Source organism: Gymnoscopelus braueri (genome assembly GCF_963280865.1).
Source record: "Gymnoscopelus braueri genome assembly, chromosome: 3".
In the NCBI taxonomy this organism is placed as follows: domain Eukaryota; kingdom Metazoa; phylum Chordata; class Actinopteri; order Myctophiformes; family Myctophidae; genus Gymnoscopelus; species Gymnoscopelus braueri.
This window is the reverse complement of record NC_137612.1, coordinates 43,167,600-43,187,411: the sequence shown is the minus strand read 5'-3', so window position 1 is coordinate 43,187,411 and position 19,812 is coordinate 43,167,600. Positions and strand designations below refer to the sequence as shown.

The 19,812-nt window shown below is 42.8% G+C and overlaps 1 protein-coding gene across 1 annotated transcript; it reads right to left on the bottom strand.

The window, feature by feature from the left end:
- Window positions 1-8,285: 8,285 nt before the first annotated feature.
- LOC308079176 (E3 ubiquitin-protein ligase TRIM39-like) lies at window positions 8,286-11,794 on the bottom strand. The gene is made up of 2 exons (XM_080420556.1): window positions 11,699-11,794; window positions 8,286-10,165 (listed from the first exon to the last, which is right to left on the bottom strand). Exon 2 carries the CDS (start codon window positions 9,999-10,001, stop codon window positions 8,451-8,453), a length of 1,551 nt encoding a protein of 516 aa, XP_080276682.1. The 5' UTR covers window positions 10,002-10,165; window positions 11,699-11,794; the 3' UTR covers window positions 8,286-8,450.
- Between the last annotated feature and the right edge of the window lie 8,018 nt (window positions 11,795-19,812).

Here is a 19,812-nt window from a genome sequence, read left to right as displayed (position 1 = left end):
AAATTAACTCATCAAAGGCACCGCTCACTTCACACTTGGTGTGATTTTTTCTATGTAGCCTAACTTTTCAGCTGATGTGGGGTCATTGGACTCAGATCACAGTACTTGTTCTTCATTGGTTTTACTTAGCTCCGCCCCCTCTTCTAATTGGTCGATATTTGATAGTTCCTATTTTTTTCTATAACTTTTTATCGTACAGACTTGTGAGTCGTGTCACTTGATTCGGTTGAGAGTCCATGTCCTTCCCCCCCTATTCTGATTGGTCGATATTACATAGTTTCTATCATTTGCCATAACCTTTGAACAGTTTGTCGTAGCCACTTGTGAGTCGCCTGATTGGACTGGAGTAATTTTCCTTCATTGGTGTTACATAACTCTGCTCCCTGCTCTGATTGGTCGACATTTCTCCCCAACGTGGACAGAGGTGCGAGGGCCCGGTCATTGCTGCTTGCAGCTTTAATTAACTTTTCATTTCTAGTCACATATAAAGGTCTTAGTAATGCATGTCAATAATAGCCCCAAAAGTCATACTGAAGGAATAGCCTAAACATTCAAAAAACATTCACACAAGATGTAAAGTGGGTGTTTATCACCTTAGTTTACCTTGGAAAATATTCCATGCAATAGGCCTTTCAACTCTGTGGGGAGAAAACCAAAGTGAATGATGAATGAGTGTAATGTAACACTTGTTTATGTGTTTTTACCAAAGGTGACTCATTGAGATGTTATGAAATTAGCCTGGAGGCAGGGCCGTGGAACTACACCAAATCAAAGGCCCCCCCTCAACATTAATCGGACAATATCGGGTGCGTTCGCATGCCCAGCGAATGAACACGCGCGTGCGTTCGGTGCACGTGCCACCGCCAGCACGATCGGCGCTGACACAGGCACTGGGCACAGCCTTTCCAACTTCAGTCTATGCTATAACTACAGTGTCTATCATTTTACAAATTACATTTATTGTTAAGGAGGTTACTTTATGGTTATTACAGTCATAGGCTACAAGACATATGGTGATGAGATGGGTACAAATTGATAAATTTTATAACAAATGTTTCATATTTATTGTCTGACCATTTTTCTAGAGGGCCCCCCCTGATCCTTGGGTCCCTGGGCCCACTAGGCCCGTTCGGGATCCACCACTGCCAAGAGCCAGGGCCTCTGTATGATGTTACAGTTATTAACGTTGCATTTCTTGTCACATATAAAGGGCTTAGTAATGCATGTCAATAACAGCCCCAAAAGTCCTACTGAAGGAATAGTCATACTGAAGGAATAGCCTAAACATTCACAAAAGATGTGACAAGAAAGAAGCGATCACCAAGCGTTTCATACCTTTGAAATGAGTGTTTATCCCTTAGTTTACCTTCACAGAGGAAGGTAAATAATGGAGGTATTATAAAATGAGCCTGGCGGTATGAGTGCCTGTTTGTTTAGATGTACTGTATCTGAGCATGACTTCACGTTGTGTATGTGTCATAGAGTGAATAATGCCATTTAGTTTATGTCACAGAATGCACAGGGCCAATGGTTAAGCAGCCTGACTATGGTTTACTTTATATTGTGAGTTTTATAGTTTGCTGTGATTTCGATTATGCTTGCTGTGTTGTATTGATTACTGTGTGTTATATTTGACGTGATGGACAATGAACTTCTATGCCACAGTATTGTTCACCTGTCAGGTGCTGTGACAGAGGCGTGTGCATCAGACAGACTGATATCAAGGCATTCATTCGCCAGGAAAACTCCACGCCCATATAAAAGGGACACCAGGTTCCTACCTCGGGCTCTCTCTCTCGCCACCCAGACAGTTGCCTGCTGCCGTCAGGTCACGCCAGACCAGACCTCCTCTTCTCTCCCTACATGTTGTAGGCAAGATCTCCTCTTCTCTCCACGCTGTGCCCGTGGACCAGACCTCAGGCTCTTCTCCTCACCACACCGTGGGTCGGATCTCCGCAACGCTGAATCGCCTCCTCCCTCCACATCGCTGACGATCCGATCTCTGCAGTGTCAACGCTCTCTAACGTCCAGCTAAAGGAAAGTAACTATTTCCCTCCCTGGCGTATGTGTTAAGGCTCTTTATGAGCGTGATTGTGGAGAGTAATTCGAGTCCTCCTGTTTCCCTGTGTCGAGGCGCTGGAGCCAGACGGGTGACGTGACGACGACAGAGCAGCAGTGGCAGAGATTTATTGATGTGCTTCTAATACTCCTGTTAAATGAAAGTGATCACGCCAGCGTGTTTATCATAGTTTGAAAGTGCCGGTTACAAGGAGGGCTGTCATTCATTGTACCGTTCTCCTCCTACAGCGGAGCTGTCGGCAGGACGCCGGCGAGCGGCAACGCGGAAACTCCGGACTGGAGTTCGCGGACTGAACAGGGTTATACTGGCCGTCTAGTCACGGTTGTGGCGAGCCGCAAAAACCGGATCGGATTCACCACAGGACCGGACTGGACTGATACAAACTCTGTATCTCTAACCCACTGACTGACTTGCTTCCTCCCACAGTTTTATGAATTGGAGTTGCTTGCTATTATGAATTGAAGTGCTTGCTATTTTAAATGTTGATGTATTGAAAAGGGTACCCTTGCATAAATTGTCTGTTTAGTTTTAGTAAATAATAAAAGGTCTATATTTTTATACATATATACTGTGTCGTGTCATTCACTCTGTATATTGATGTGAACGGGAGTCCGAACCTAGAGTGGTAACAACTCTACCCAAAAACCTGTTACATATGCTCTCACACAATGGAGAGAGAGAGAGAGAGAGAGAATTCACTCTTGTCCCTACGGCCCTGTTAGAAACCAGACCATATATCTTTTTTAACGTGTTCAACACGCCTACATCGTTCCTGAAGGCAACGTCTATTCCCCATTCAAAACATGGCTATAGTGTTTAAAGTGATATTCCTTGCCAACCTTAGCATACTGTTATATGTGTAGATACACAGTCTCTCAAGTGGTTGTCAAGTAAAAAAAAAGCAGTATAAATCGGGCTTAAGGAGGCTTTAAGTACAAAGGTTCCATAGCCTCATAGCCTGTGTGTGTGTGTGTGTAGTTGTAGAGAGACGAGAGAAAAAGACACGGAGAAAGTGAATGATTTACCAGCCGATTGTGAAAAATCGTCTGGTAACCTCTCTACTTCATGTACTGCAGCTATGGGTGGTGTGTGTGAATTAGAATTCAGCTTATAACAGGATGTCTAGGCACCGCTGCAACAGGAAGTGTTAGTCACATGACAGGATGTACAACTGCAGCTGCATATTTTCACTTGTGTGGGTTTCGGGTTTCTGGGAAATAGCCTGATCTTCTGTAAAGCAGTGGTTCTCAGTGTAGGGTCCGGGGACCCCTGGGGTCCTTGAGACAGGTTCCAGGGGGTCCCCAGCAAAATGATACTATCAAAATCAGTTTAACCACTTTGACCCCATTTTGTACTTTGTCTAATCAAAAATGGCCAATCTGCAAGCTCACTACAAGCTCACAATGCTTTGTGATATGAGCTTGTAGATAGGCTAATTGTATTTTACTTCATTTTTTACTTTAGTTGACAGCCCCTAGCCCCCCCCCCCACCTAAAATCACTTCAGTGTTCCTGAACATCTCAGCTTCATCCTATAAAGTGAGTTAACCTGTCTGTACGGCGCCCGTCCGTCCATTTTTCTTGTCAGTGCTTGTCAGTGGGTTACAGTGGGTTAGCCAATCGATCTGAACTTGCACACGGGCATTGACCATTGGCATATAAAGGGAGCAAAGAAGTCAAGTTAACTTTTTTTCCACTGTTCCCAAATTTAAGCTCTTTATTGGCATTTCTGTGAACTCACACATCACACTAGGTTGGCTTTGGCGGAGCCAGGGCAGGTGTTTCTAATTGTCTAATTGTGCTCTCCTGTTTATAGTAGCATGCTTTGCCTGGGTTCAGGTATACACGCACACACGCCCACTGCCAGAGACAGACATAACTGGCTCAATGGTGTAAAGTTATAAAGGACTTTGATTTAAACACATCGCAAACAAGTGCAATAGACACATGGCTGGGCTACATGTAGCCTACTACAGACTTGGTGCACCAATATGTAGTGTGTGAATAAGGCACAGAATTGTGTCAGAAACAAACCACAATATGGAAGATCTGTCCGATTTTCCATATTACATCCTGATTGGCTAAGGTTGGCTTCCAAAGTTTGCAGGATTGGTCCATTTTGAACAAAATGTCTCAAATCATGAACGCAGCTTGCAATGGACCCTTCGCTAAGCCCCACCCACTCCACTCTGTGACTGGTGGTGCGAAGTTAGTCACACCCAGGCCTGGCAGCACCTGGCAACCTCTGCTTCTCACCCATTGACTTGCATGTTAAATGGCGGCTTTCCCCCTTTAAAATAATCGATCATTTCAGGAGCAAGAGCTTCAAAATCTCTTCTAAATCTAGTCAGCAAGGCCTGCAGTAGGCTATGCACTGGAAAAATGTGCATGACATTATTTCAATAAACTAAAAACACAGGAAATGTTAGAGGGAGTAATAGCCATGGATACACGACGGTCGACTGTCACGACCGTCATGGATCAACTTCAACCTGGTGTTTGCACTTTCTCCATTTAAGGCCCCCACATCTACATAAACGTTCATATTTCAAATGTAAAGTGCCTATCCCATGGCCACGGATGTTACATTTATGTACAGGCAGGCTCTCAGAAGTACCCGTATCATCCGTATTGTTCAATAAAAAGCATTTTAATCTGATCGGTGGCCATTTTCTCCATATGCTTTCAACTACACGACCCTATCGGTTAGTAGGTGTATTGCACTCTGATACATTATAACTCTATGAGAAAATGGCCACTGATCGGATTTAAATGCTTTTTATTGAACAATATTGAACATTAAAATGCACAGGCAGCGCTGTGATTCTGAATGTTGTTATGATTACGGTGATTAGTAGCCTATTTTACACCACCTGGGCGAGTGAGTCGTGTAACTTTCCCGATGTTAAGCTGTGTATGTGTTGTTAACTTAACACAGCCATGCAGCCTTGCAGTTTAAGCGCAGATTTCAGCTTGGGAAAAGAACCCTCCAACGGTTTTGGGTACGTGGAATCTGTTGCTGGTTCATAGTCACCATTGCGTTATCGTGGTATTCCTATTCTTGCTATTATGTTGCAAATGATTGTGTGTGTACGGGTGAAATAATATTGACAGCTATGGCAGGTGGCGAAAGCTTGCCAGACCTATGCCAGGCTAACAACGGTTGCTAAGCTGGTATTGGACAATCGCTTTTGGGGTGCGGTTTAGCGAAGGGTCCATGAAATTTCACACGCACATGCCCACTAGGCCGAGGAAGAAATGCCACTTGATGCCACTTTTTTCAAATCAGCCTCATGGTGGCGCTATAACAGGCCGATTTGCGTTTTTAACTATAACTGCACCGATCTGCATGAACTTTGCAAGCACACTCCCTAGAGGCCAAGGAAAAACATCTGCCCTGCATTTTTAACATTTGCCTTTTATAGCGCCACCAGGAGGCCGACTTATGTAAAACATTTTTTTTAATATTAAGGATTCAGATTTTATCCAAATTTCACACCAATCGGTACACATCATCTCTATAGTCATGTGATCAAGATGGATCTGTTTGATTTTTCATATTCCATCCTGATTGGCTAACATTGACATTGATCTAAAGTTTGCAGGAGTGGCCTGTTTTGAACAAAATGACGCAAATCATGAACGCAGCGTCCGATTGCAGTGGAACTTTGCACGCACATTCGCACTACGTTGAAGAACAAATGCCACCCTTTTAACATTGCCCTATTATAGCGCCACCAGGAGGCCGATTTTTGCAACACTTTTCTTTTTTTATATTACTCCTACAAATTTTGTCCAAACATCATGCAAATCGGTACACATTATCTTTATAGTCAAGTGATCAAGATGGTTCCGTCCGATTTTTTATATTCCATCCTGATTGGTGAATTCCGAACATTGCTGGCCCACAATGACCCTACCTGACCTGGCGGAGACCTGTGCTCCGAGGAGCACTTTTTCTAGTTTTCCTTTGAATTAGAATTTCAGCTGCGGAGCTCTGAATCGGTCTTGAGAGATTACCAATTGGTAGACTTTTATACAGTTAGGTGACTGTTCTCACACATTTTTCTCCCCAGTGTATCTTAAAATGAATTGAAGCTGATTTGAAACTTTTCCCCAAATTCAAGCTGTTTATCATTTTCGCCACAGGCTATGGGATCTGTAATGCTGGTTGCACTCCCAACTAAGTCAAGTCTGACATCGTTTGGGTGTGCACAATGGTCTATTTCTCTTAATCCATTTAGTCCTGAGGCCGATTCTAAAAACGCCTTCTAAATCCTGACCTAAGTTTTCTGAAAAACTTCAAATATGTATTCAAAGATTACAACAAATGTATGTTGCTATATACTGTACATAGCAACAAGAACCCCAAAAGGGGTTCCCGTCCTGAAAGGTATAGTTACAAATTGGGGTTCCCGTCCAAAATGGGTTGTGTGTAGAGACTGAACTTTTAGTTGATGTTAATGTTAAGAACATCAGGGAATACACATTAATATACATTTCTATATTGGTTCAATTGTTTTTGCATTTCTTTTTAAAATTCAATTGATTGAATACTTTAACACAAAAAGCCCCAGGGGCTTGTTTCCATTGTACTCAATTCATCAGTGATACCACATGAACCTTAGTGTCCCTATTCTGGGGTGAGCATTTGGTGAAAATAGCTGATCTACAAGCTGACAACGCGTCGATCGGCACTAAGATATTTAGTATGGAAAACAGGAGGGAATCTAGTGTAGACCCCTGGTGGACTCTGGTCAAATAAGTATTTAGGCTTGAAGTGGTTCATTTAAATGTGAAAGCAAAGCCGTATACGTAGATTACTGTCACTGTTACTTAGAGGGGTGAACATGCCTCCAACTTCATATTTTGCTCCCCCATGTTCGGTAAAAGTCATACACCCTTGTCTGTTCTTATGCAACTCTGAGGTTCTATTATTCTCTGAGGTGGTATGTCCTGCTCTTTAACCAAGCCTCAGGCGCCCTCTTGAGGCAAAAACATGCTATAACATCTTTTCTCTTTTAAGTCCTCCCCTGCAGTTTAAAACTTAATCATTCATGTCTCCAGCAAACAAATTAAAACATTTAAAAAAAATCATTACTCAGTTTTGAAGTACAGACACAGAATACTTTTAATGTAGTGTCCCCTTGGCTAACCTTGAGTAGTACGGGTGAATATGAACAGTCAATCCACATTGGATAATGAGAAATATACAATCTATAACCCAGTAAAAGTTTATATATTCTTTTCCCCCCCGTAAATTGTACCTAGTGTGTGTGTCATTTGCACCAGTGGATCTCAAAGTGGGGTCCTTGGGGGGACCCCTAGGGGTTTAGCCTACATTATATATTATTGATGTGCTCTCCTTTAAATACTCTTCCCCTTAGTCCCCCCCCCCCCCTTTAAAAACATCTACAATGTTCAAAACACACTTAAAAGTGTTTATGCTAGAAACGCCAGCAACGTGACAAGGCTGTGACTATTCTGCTCTGAGACGTGCATGTCTGGCATTTGTATCTGGTGGTCAAGAAGAGTTTAGAAATGATAAACTTTGCGCATTTTGATGCTCTGAACAATGGAAATTCTGTCGTATATTTTGTAAATAACAAAAAGGTTAGACAGCACCCCACGCCATCCCCTTGCTCGTCCACACAGTGCAGTCTGACTGCATAGCATGTTGTTAGGCCTCTACACACAGCTCCTTGAGGTGAGATTAGAGCAGACCTCGTTGGCAGACAGGCCAGATTGCGGTCCTGCAAAGGGTCCTATAGTTTGAAGGGTGCAGTTTAAGATTAAACGGCCGTCGACTCCAAGACTGATAACTATAATGATGTGAGCATCCACCTGATGAACAATAACATTCTGTAAACCTGCTGAACGTGACACTCTGTAAATGCAGATAGATTTTTAATGGCTGCCTGTCAGTGTTTCTATCCTTAATCAAATTGCTCTGAAAGTGATCTCAATGACATTGTTCACCACTCATTACAGTGGTGTGGACTCAGCCATAAACCTGGGGACCACTGTTGTGTTGGCTGGGGCTTTGTTTCATACATGAAACTTCTTGAGCTGATCCTCTTCTGTAGTAGTTAAGCTTGAAGTACTTTTGGAATTGAAGCACAAGGATCCTCAAATGAACACTGATAATAATAATGTCTTTAATTCCAGTGTCCTCACATCACACAAATAACAGCTGTGGTTTACCTTTCTACAAAAGAACAGAACAGAACAGAATTTCCAGCATTACTGAATGCATGTAAGGGGCCACATGCAATAGCTTCAATAACATTCATATTACCACCAAATATAGAATATTTTCTATCACTACCACTATAATAACAAAAACAATAATCATCAACCAATCATCTTCATTATATCCAACTGTGCTCTTCCAGAGTTACGCAGACCTTCCGTGGTAACACTTTCAAAGGCATTCCATCAACATCATTACCAATGTATGGAAAGAGTGTGTCAGTGGAAGTGTGTGTGAAGGTGTGTAGGTGTGTGTTAGTATCAGGATCAGAGAAGGACAGCATTCGTCTGTTCCAGTCCAGTCGAACTCTGATCCTCCAGGGCTTCTGATTGACTGAGATATCAGTCGTTGACCCGGGTGAGGATTCTGCTGTGTAGTAACCATCAAATAACATTATACTCCAGAACTGACCATCTCTGGACCTGCCCTTCCTCTGGTAAGGCTCTGCTAACGCACCTACTGACCAGCAACTATTGTCTCCAACCTCAACATCCCAGCTGTGAGTCCCTGAATTAAAGCCCTCAAAACCCAGTACCCAGTTGTAGTCAAACCTCTCTGGGTTGTCAGGAAGCTGCCGTCTCACTCCACACCTCACACTGGTCAGATCATCAGACAGGATCAGTTCTGGGCTGGCAGTGTTGGGGTCCAGAATGACAGGAGTGTAGGAGATGATGTCCTTCATCTTGTCCCAGACTACTCTGAAGGACAGGTTACCGATGTGTTTGGCCTCATCTATCAGTGCTCCTGAGCCGAGGTCTGGGTCCAGCCGCGGTGTAAGCTGGACTCTTTCCACTGTTGTATTGTAGTTCTGTAGGAATGATATGTTTTCAGCTCTTAGCTCCTCCTCCATGACGCCGATAGTGATTGAAAGATTTGTTAACTCTCTGTTCAGACCCTCAATCTTCTCCTTCATCACCTTATTCTTCTGCTCCTCTTCCTCCCTCAGTGCAGTGAGACTAGCCACCTCTTCCTCTTGTAGAAACTGATGAAGCTTCTTAAACTGTTCCTTCATCTGACTCTCTGTGTTCTGGGTCTGGGCCTTTAAGTGTTCTGCAGCTTGGTTAAAAGTTGTTTTAACTCCATTACAGAAGTTCAGTTTCTCCTGTAAGAGCTTCACCAAGTCCTGGATTTTCTCCTTGTGATCGAGGGCAGCTTCATCGATGGGTCTGAAACTGTGGTCGATGTGTTTTTTCAAATGAAGACATGCAACACACACTGGCTGTTCATCTTCCAGACAGAAAAGTTTGAATTTCTCAGCATGCAGACTGCAGAGAACCTCAGCTTCATCGATGGGTCTGAAACTGTGGTTGATGTGTTCTTCTGAATGACGACACACAACACACACTGGCTGTTGGTCCTCCAGACAGAAGAGTTTGAGTTTCTCCGCATGCAGAATGCAGAGAACCTCAGAACCTGTTGCAACTCTTCCACGTTTCTCTTGTAAGAAGGTTTCGCACAGGTTCTTCAGAGCCAGGTTACAGGGTGGATCATCCATTGAAGATCTTTTCCTACAAGATGGACATTGCTTTGCAGATCTCTGTCTCCACCACTCCTGCAAACAGGCTTTACAGAAGCTGTGGCTACATGGCAGGAGAACAGGTTCTTTAAATATGTCATGACACACAGAACAGGATAAATCCTTCTCTGAAAAAGACAACTGTGAAGCCATTTAGTCTCTTAATGAAGCTACAACACTGTAGTCAAGATAGGGAATCAGCCAGTCAGTTGTGCAGGTTAACTCTCCCTTCTCTAGAATGTCCTGGTTCTTGTTCAACTCCCACACTGTTGACAGCAGCAGGCGCAAGTCGTCTGGATCAGTATTGTGTCCTGTAGCTGTGGAAAAACAGAGGAGAAGAAATGATTTGCACTGAACAAAGGACTTGAGTTGTGCATTATGCTTTTGTTAATGTTGCATTCATCTGCCAGGTTCCTGGTTGTTGTTGCTGTGTAGGCCAAAGCAGTGGGTATTGCTAATTATTGAGCATGTTACATGATTTTTTTATTTTAATTTGTTTTATACAAGTATTATGGACCTATCCACGCGTGCACTGATGTTTGTGTGTGAACTAGCAGGCAGGCAGGCAGGCAGGGTGGAAGTTGCTGGTAGCACTGGACTGTTCTTGTGATCAAATCCTGCAGGTGACTCCAATACTACTGTAAGTATTGGTATCAGTTCAATACTGGCCAGAAGCACTTAATCACATGGGTCAATAATAAAAGTTCTCCCATACTGTTCATTGATAAATCTAGCTGGAAACTTAGTTCACACAAATGCTTGTAGCCACCCTTGGAATGAAATGTCATCAAAACCAAGACACCAATCAGTTTATTATGTCCTCAACTTAATTAAAAACGGGATTTGGGCAAAGGCATAAGTGGCAAAAATCGGAATTTATGTATTAAATATGAATTTATTTTCATTTTTAGAATAAAATAAAAAAGGGAAAAAAGTAATTGAGAAAAAACACGGTCTCCTCACGAATTAGAACGACAATAGCATTCACCAGAACCAAGGATGTGTGTTTTCAATGAGTCTAACATAAAACATGGAGTTTGAGGTTACAATGGGTTTGTATAGGAAGGGGCGTGCCTGATAAAATGAATATCAAATATCTAAATGAACAAGCAACTTCAAAACTGTCTGGGGTGTTTACAAAAGCCCAAGTAGACTGAAGCCATGGCCTGATCTTCTGTAAAGCAGTGGTTCTCAGTGTGGTCCGGGGACCCCTGGGGTCCTTGAGACAGGTTCCAGGGGGTCCCCAGCAAAATGATACTATCGAAATCAGTTTAACCACTTTGACCCTATTTTGTACTTTGTCTATTCAAAAATGGCCAATCTGCAAGCTCACTACAAGCTCACAATGCTTTGTGATATGAGCTTGTAGATAGGCTAATTGTAGTTTTACTTTAGTTGACAGCCCCTAGTCCCCTCACCTAAAATCAATTTAGTGTGCCTGAACATCTCAGCTTCATCCTATAAAGTGAGTTAACCTGAAATATCCCTTTGATAAAAAAAATATATATATATTTTGCACTTTCTCAGTGTCCATCTCAAACATATTTAACATTGCATGCAGTCTTGCATGAAATGCTAAATATAATAGACGGCATTCAACACCGTTGAACAATCTAACTGGATCATTAAACCAATCACATCATTATTTTTAAACCAAACAACTGTGCATCACTTCAAGAGACTTTGTGAAAGTAGCATTGTTTGTTTGACGTCTTGAATCAAGAAATCAAAGTCTAACAAAAGATAATTATGAACTTATAGGGACCTCACCATGCGTTGCAAACGGTGACGCCATTAAAGTTAAACTAGATCATTATAAATGTTGGACAAGAAACAGTTTGTCGTCTCACCTGCGTCCTGTCCTGTTGTTTATCTTCTTCTTCTTTTTTTCGGCAGGCTACACAATTTATCACCATGGCGATAAACGCCAAAAACTGTTTTCTTTTGTCCATGCATATTGTTTGTTTGATCTGTGTTCCGTGAGCAGAAATGACGGAGCAGAAATAAGACTTCCGGTTGACGATCTCTTCAGAATAAGAGTACCCTCTAGAGTAAAAAGAAACCATTGAAAACCATTGAAAAACGGTTCATTTGCACATCAAAACTATAAATTAAGCATTTAAACGAAGCTATATAACACATATTATGTTACTGTGTAACAAAAACGGATTTAAAACATTAATAATTTATCTAAATGGATAAATGCTGTTCAAAGGAGTGCATAGCCTATACAAATTGGACACTGGACAGGAGACGGTGCTTAGTGCCAGCACTTCTGAGGTACGCACGCGTTCGGGGAGACCCCCTCTACACCGCCACACTCTCCGCTAAGCGGCACAGGTGTATTTTGAAAAGTGGCGGGCCGTCCAGTGAGGTCAGGGGTCAGAAAAGGGCCTTTTTCAGTGCATAGCCAATCTGGAACAACCTGGCACTTAGAAGTGATCTAAGCCATTTAAAAAGACATACTGTACATCATAAATGTATTTTTTATATGCAATTGTGTCCTTTTTTTAAACTTGCCACTTGGAAGTGTTTTAGTATGAGCCATTTAAAAGGCATACATCATAAATGTATTTTTAAAATAGATTTGTGTCTTTTAAAAAATATAAAAAAATGTAGATCTTATTTTGAAGGCAACCGGAAGCTTTATTTCTGCTAGCTCGAAAACCGGAAGTCCAATTTCTGCTCACGGAACGGAGCTGTTTGTTTGCTCCTCTCTCTTTGTTTTCTCCTCCGTTTCACTACTGTTGTTTATGGCAGTGTTGCCAGGTTTTGTGAGAGAAATAAGGAGATATAGGAAAACCAGCCCAAGAAGCAACTTAGGTCACGTGAGCACTTTAAACCTATTATGCGTCCCTATTTGAAAATAGCAGATCTACAAGTTCGCAACTCGTCGTATCCCCTTTTTAACTCTATGGTCGCATCAGATCTGCTATTTTCAAAAACTCATGCAAACATTTTTTTTTAGATATTTTTTAATATTCTAACAACACAAATGCTCCCTGGCACAAAACCTTTTCATGAAAATATTTGAGAACCATATGGTTTAAATGATAATAAAATAAATTGGAAACAAGCCCAAATAAGCAAGTACACTTTAGAAACAAGCCCTACATTACTACCAATATTTACAAGCAACGGAAAAATAAGCCCAAAGTCGCTTATAATAAGCCGACATGGCAACATTGTTTTATGGCTGCACCAGCTGTTGCATGTTTGTTGTCCTTCTGCACAACGTTGCTGCTTCTGGTAAGTGTAATGCCATGCTGCCCTCCACAGGCGAGGGGTTTAGTGTTTTATTCATCAAATATTTGTATTGATTTTTTTTCAAAAAGGTACACATACAAACACATAACAAACAACTACAAGACAATACACAGACGCTACTCAATACCCAATGAAACGGATACACATTCCATCCAATTACGTTTTGACCGAAATTAAAGTCTATAAGAGAAAAGAAAAAAGAGAATAATAAACAAATGCAAAATAAAAGAGATGATTGGAACATAATTTTTTAGAAGTGAAATGTAATAAAATCATATGCAAAGTCAAAAATATGTAGGCCTACAATAAATAAATCAACTCTAACTGGGAGGAACCACGTGGGCCATTTGCATCGTGGCATGATGATGGGAAAGGGAAGAGAATTCCACAATATTTTCCTTACGTAAAATGGTCTGTCAATCTATGTAGTCTGTCAATATACAGTAAATGTATACATGACACACTTTACTTCAGTCTTGCTTAGACCAAATTGGGTAGTCGGTTTAACTATTCTGTTCTCTATGATGCCCCCCCCCCCCCCCCCCCCGTGTGTTGAAACATTCCGCTCCCTCAGCCAATCCAAACAAGTTTCGCAAACCTCATGAAACGTTGTATGTCCATGTTCCTTTTTTATTATTATTTAAAAAAACGTTTAAAGTAGTGAAAATAACCGATCTACGAGCTCACAGCGTGTCACAATGCTAATTTGCTAATTTCACTACTTTTGTGCAACACTCTTGTGTGATTAACTATGGCATTCATTTACTAAAAGAACCTAAACATGGAGATACAAGGTTTCTGCCCAACAGTCCTTTTCATGTGGGGGAGGCACTACAACCAGACTGGTTAAAACAATGATCAATCACCCTCCTTCAGTGCTGTTTAACACAGAACAAGATGCATGGGATGAAGCAACGCTGTCTCCTGTTCACATGGCTGATCACTGTGAACTTAGTGAGTGCTGAAGGTAAGACCTTTCTCATTTACACAGCACATTAGATCATGTGTTGAGGGCTTTTACATTTTTGTTCTAAAATGTTTTCTGTCTGTCTGTCTGTCTGTCTGTCTGTCTGTCTGTCTGTCTGTGTATAAATCTCATGAGCGGATGGAATCCTTCCCTTTGTTCATGCTGCACTGCTGGGTCTGTGACCTGAGTTGCATCTGTTTTTGTCTGCAGGGCTGTGGGTGAGACAGCCGCAGTGACAGATAAATAGCCACAGTGAGACAGACAGCCACAGTGAGACTGACAGACAGACAGACAGACAGCCACAGTGACAGACAGACAGACAGCCACAGTGACAGACAGCCACAGTGACAGACAGACAGACACAGTGACAGACAGACAGACACAGTGACAGACAGACAGCCACAGTGAGACAGACATCCACAGTGACAGACAGACAGACAGACACAGTGACAGACAGACAGCCACAGTGAGACAGACAGCCACAGTGACAGACAGACAGCCACAGTGACAGACAGACAGCCACAGTGACAGACAGACAGCCACAGTGACAGATAGACAGCCACAGTGACAGACAGACAGACAGCCACAGTGACAGACAGACAGACAGCCACAGTGACAGACAGACAGCCACAGTGAGACAGACAGCCACAGTGACAGACAGACAGCCACAGTGACAGACAGACAGCCACAGTGACAGACAGACAGCCACAGTGAGACAGACAGCCACAGTGACAGACAGACAGCCACAGTGACAGACAGACAGCCACAGTGACAGACAGACAGCCACAGTGACAGACAGACAGCCACAGTGACAGACAGACAGACAGCCACAGTGACAGACAGACAGACAGCCACAGTGACAGACAGACATACAGCCACAGTGAGACTGACAGACAGCCACAGTGAGACAGACAGCCACAGTGACAGACAGACAGCCACAGTGAGACAGACAGACACAGTGACAGACAGACAGCCACAGTGAGACAGACAGCCACAGTGACAGACAGACAGCCACAGTGACAGACAGACAGCCACAGTGACAGACAGACAGCCACAGTGACAGACAGACAGCCACAGTGAGACAGACAGCCACAGTGACAGACAGACAGACACAGTGACAGACAGACAGCCACAGTGACAGACAGACAGCCACAGTGACAGACAGACAGCCACAGTGACAGACAGACAGCCACAGTGACAGACAGACAGCCACAGTGACAGACAGACAGACAGCCACAGTGAGACAGTGACAGACAGACAGCCACAGTGAGACAGACAGACACAGTGACAGACAGACAGCCACAGTGAGACAGACAGCCACAGTGACAGACAGACAGCCACAGTGACAGACAGACAGCCACAGTGACAGACAGACAGCCACAGTGACAGACAGACAGCCACAGTGACAGACAGACAGACAGCCACAGTGACAGACAGACAGCCACAGTGACAGACAGCCACAGTGAGACAGACAGCCACAGTGAGACAGACAGCCACAGTGAGACAGACAGCCACAGTGACAGACAGACAGCCACAGTGACAGACAGACAGACAGCCACAGTGAGACAGACATCCACAGACATGATCAGGCTGAACCTTCTGTGTTTATTCAACCTCCAGGACACACAGCTAGGTCAACTCTGCTGTGCACTGGGACAGAGGCCATAGACAAGTGGTTTCCAACCATTTCTGGATCAGGACCCTCTCGAAAATCTCAAAAGTGTACACGGCCCACCCATCTGACAGATGGGTGGGATGCGTGTATTTTCAGAGCATGTTTATTTTAATGATCAGTCAATTGATTGTGTTGCGGCTTAGATCAATATGAACCAAACTGAAATAATATAATTCCTATTTATCGGTATCACAATGAAAACATTTTTTTCAAGGTTTCAAAGAAATATATTCCCACAGGTTGGGAATTGCTGCCATAGACCGCTTGGAGTGAAAAGTGTGAGTCTAGGATGACATCAAAGTAGTTGTTGTTAACTTTGTAGTCACCCTCAGCTCTATAACAGGGAGGTCTGCAGCTCAAATGGCCTTTTCTTGAGGCCACTTGTAATATTCTTCCATGTTATTGGTCAATTTTCAGGTGGATGTTCCACAGCCAATTGAGTTTAAAGTGTAATTTAAGGATAATTTAAGTGTTCATGGTGAAGGTCACTCAGACCAAATTACGAAATGGCAACCAACCCGTTAGTTTAAAATAAACCATTGGTTGTCTTGGATATATACATTCCTGTTTTGTGCTCCTTCCTGTTTGCCTGCTTGTTTTATTTGTTTGCGTTTTATTAGAAATAACATTGTTACTCAACCTATTTGTGAAGACTGTTTATTTTATCATATTTAGACATAGACAGTACAGTAAACAAAGGGCAGTAAACAAAGGAGAGCTAATGGATTAAAGCCTAGACAGTTTTTCTTCAAATGAAAGTAATTCAGCTGTTGCAACTCAGAACCGGTGGTGTATGGTCTTATAGATAAGACTTTTGGAGGCTTTGGAGGTGGACTGATGATGATGATTTTTTTCCTTATATACTCTCTCTCTCTCTCTCTCTCTCTCTCTCTCTCTCTCTCTCTCTCTCTCTGCAGAGTCTGATGATGTGAGGTTGGTGGGAGGAACCAGTCATTGTACTGGTAGACTACAGATGACACACGAGGGAGAGTGGAGACCAGTGATTGGTTGGTCTTACTGGAACCTGAAGTCAGCATCTGTAGTGTGTAGACAGCTGAACTGTGGCTCTGCTGTTTCAACAGAAATTAGTTATGGTTCCACAGATCAACCTGCATTGGTGATTCTTTCTTCCTGTGTTGGGTCTGAGTCTTCAATGAGGGAGTGTGGAGAAAAGGCACCCGTTCATACCTCCTCCAGACTTGAGGTGACATGTGCAGGTAACACAAACAATGACTTGAATGATGGAAATAATCTTTACCATCTTTTATTTCATTTGCATCTATGCACCTGTAATATTATGGTTTTGACCTACACTATGTGTAAGTGTCATGAGACAACTATTGTGATTTGGTGCTATATACTGTAAATAAAATAGACCCCCCCCCCCCTCTCTCTCTCTCTCTCTCTCTCTCTCTCTCTCTCTCTCTCTCTCTCTCTCTCTCTCTCTCTCTCTCACACACACATTTTTCAGAGTCTTTGAGGTTGGTAAATGGGACTAGTTTGTGTTCAGGCAGAGTGGAGGTGAAGTCTAATGAGTCGTGGGTCTCAGTGTGTGAAGGTGACTTTGACCAGCAGGATGCAGAGGTGGTCTGTAGGGAGCTTGAGTGTGGGGCTCCTTCAGTCCTCCAGGAGGCGCTCTATGGAGAAGCGAAGGCTCCAATGTGGACTAAAGTGTTCAAGTGTGAAGGCAATGAGTCTGTTCTCCAGAACTGTGGAACATCAGACTCAACTAGAAACACCTGCTTACATGACAAGGCTGTTGGACTCACCTGCTCAAGTAAAAGACAAAACTACATTTTTGATTTAGATTATTATTATCATTATTTTATAATGAAGTAATATTATGTTTTTAGTGCTGACTCTTTTGTCTCTGTACAGAGTCTGATGATGTCAGGTTGGTGGGAGGAACCAGTAACTGTACTGGTAAAATGGAGATGAAACACCAGGGAGAGTGGAGACCAGTGGATGGTTGGTTGGACTGGAACCTGAAGTCAGCATCTGTAGTGTGCAGACAGCTGGACTGTGGCTCTGCCGTTTCAACAGAAAGGAGATCAGGTTTTACAGATCAACCTGTATGGAGGATTACACCTTCCTGTGCTGGGTCTGAATCTTCAATGAGGGAGTGTGGAACATTGCAGTCTATTGATTCCACTGGCAGACAGGAGGTAATCTGTTCAGGTAATGCAAACAATGACTTCAACGATGACAGTAATATGGGGGTGTCAGGTGGAGGTGACACATGCCTGTCCACCTTTGTGGAGTCTAGGTTCAAATCCACCACGGTGCATCCGGCTTTGGCCGAACATAATTGTCCATGTTCGGGTGAGGGAAGCCGGGTGGGGAGGGTGATATTTGTCGCTGCAAATCTGTGCCTTATCGCCCTTCCATCCCAATGGCATGCATCCCTAGTATGGTCCCTGTTAAAATACTAGAGATAAGTTTTGTGGGTGTGAACTCAGATGGAAACGAAACATAACAGAAAGGTGGGGCAGAACCGTAAGATATCTGATAACTGTTGTTTAATCCCATTGTCTGCTCTGTGCTTATCTGCTGTTTCAGCCAATCTCCTCTGTCTTGTTACAGGTATGCTGTTTAAGCCAAACATAAGCAGTGCTTCTGAGGGCCAACAGTAGAGGCTGCAGGTGTTCAAGGGTTCCAACTTCACCATCAGCTGCTCCAGCCATGCACAGTACCCAGGAGGATCCTTCCACCTCACCTTCACTGGAACACAATCACACCCAGCCAGCTGTCAATAACGTCTCTGTTTTAGTCATAACTTCTCCTCTCTCTCTCTCTCACATAACCTGAATGAAATGGACTTTATGAGATACTGTAGCATGGACCCCTGTTTGTATCACACTGTCGCTTCTTTTCACCTGACAGTGAGTCAGCACTCCTCACTGTCAGGTGAAAAGAAGCGGCTGGTGACTCCATGTGTATTGAAGGAGACAAATGCCTGTCTACATCCTCCGCTAGTCTGTACTAGTACTGACATCATAGATTGGCCTGGACCGCATATCTGGGCATGCCTGACACGGAACTCCATATAAGGGCATACAAGGGACACAGAGAGACAGACACAGATATCTCCATATATGGGCATAAAAGGCCGGGACACAGAGAGACAGACAGACAGACATGGCCTTCTGACTCAACAAGATCAGTTTGTCCCGTCTTTAATGCAGGTGTGGAATATCTATTAACATGTTTTCTTTTTAACTCAGCCCACACATTGTAAACAGTGAAAGTTTAATCAAATCCCATATCAATCTTTTAAATAAATATTCATGTAAGGCTCTTGATTTTCTGGAAATAAAGAATTAAATTAGACGTTGTCATAACATTTAATAAAAACTATTTGTTTAAACCATGAATAATGGGGAGCCACTTTAAATTACTTTATGTTCAATCAATGGGACATTTATACTGAGCACATAGCTGTGAACATACAGTATGTGTACAGTTTCGATTATTTATCAGCTCCTACTATTCACAATGTTTCTGGTACAGCGGCAGGTCCGCCTGTGGACTCATGTTGGAGCTACATTAATCAGCACAAGTTCATTTTAAATCCATATTTACGGAGCAGTTTTCCGGCTCTTTTCCATGGATCGGACAGCCTGCATCTCCATTCTCTATATGCCTGCTTATGCTGTGATTTTGAGACCAAACATTGCGTGATCTGAATCATCTGATCATCTTTTTATGATGCTGTTGGCTATTCTTATGTTAACTTTTTAGCGGTCACCTCTCAATTGTTAGAATATTAACAGTGCTGGTTCTCTAAATTGATTGATTGAATGATTGAGTTTTTTATTGACACAGATCATATGCACAGTGGACAGTTTGCTCTGACGATCAGGCAAAATGCTGATTGACGTGTCAGTAAGTGATGAGTTGTCAGCTTGTTATTTAAATATTACACACATCTGTCCTTCACATATCTCGAGAACTTGTCTTGAATAATGCAAAATCAATGCAGAGAAGCAAATACACGCAAATTGGCACCGGACCGGGCAGTGGTGCCAAACTCCATATTTGGGCAAATCATTAAA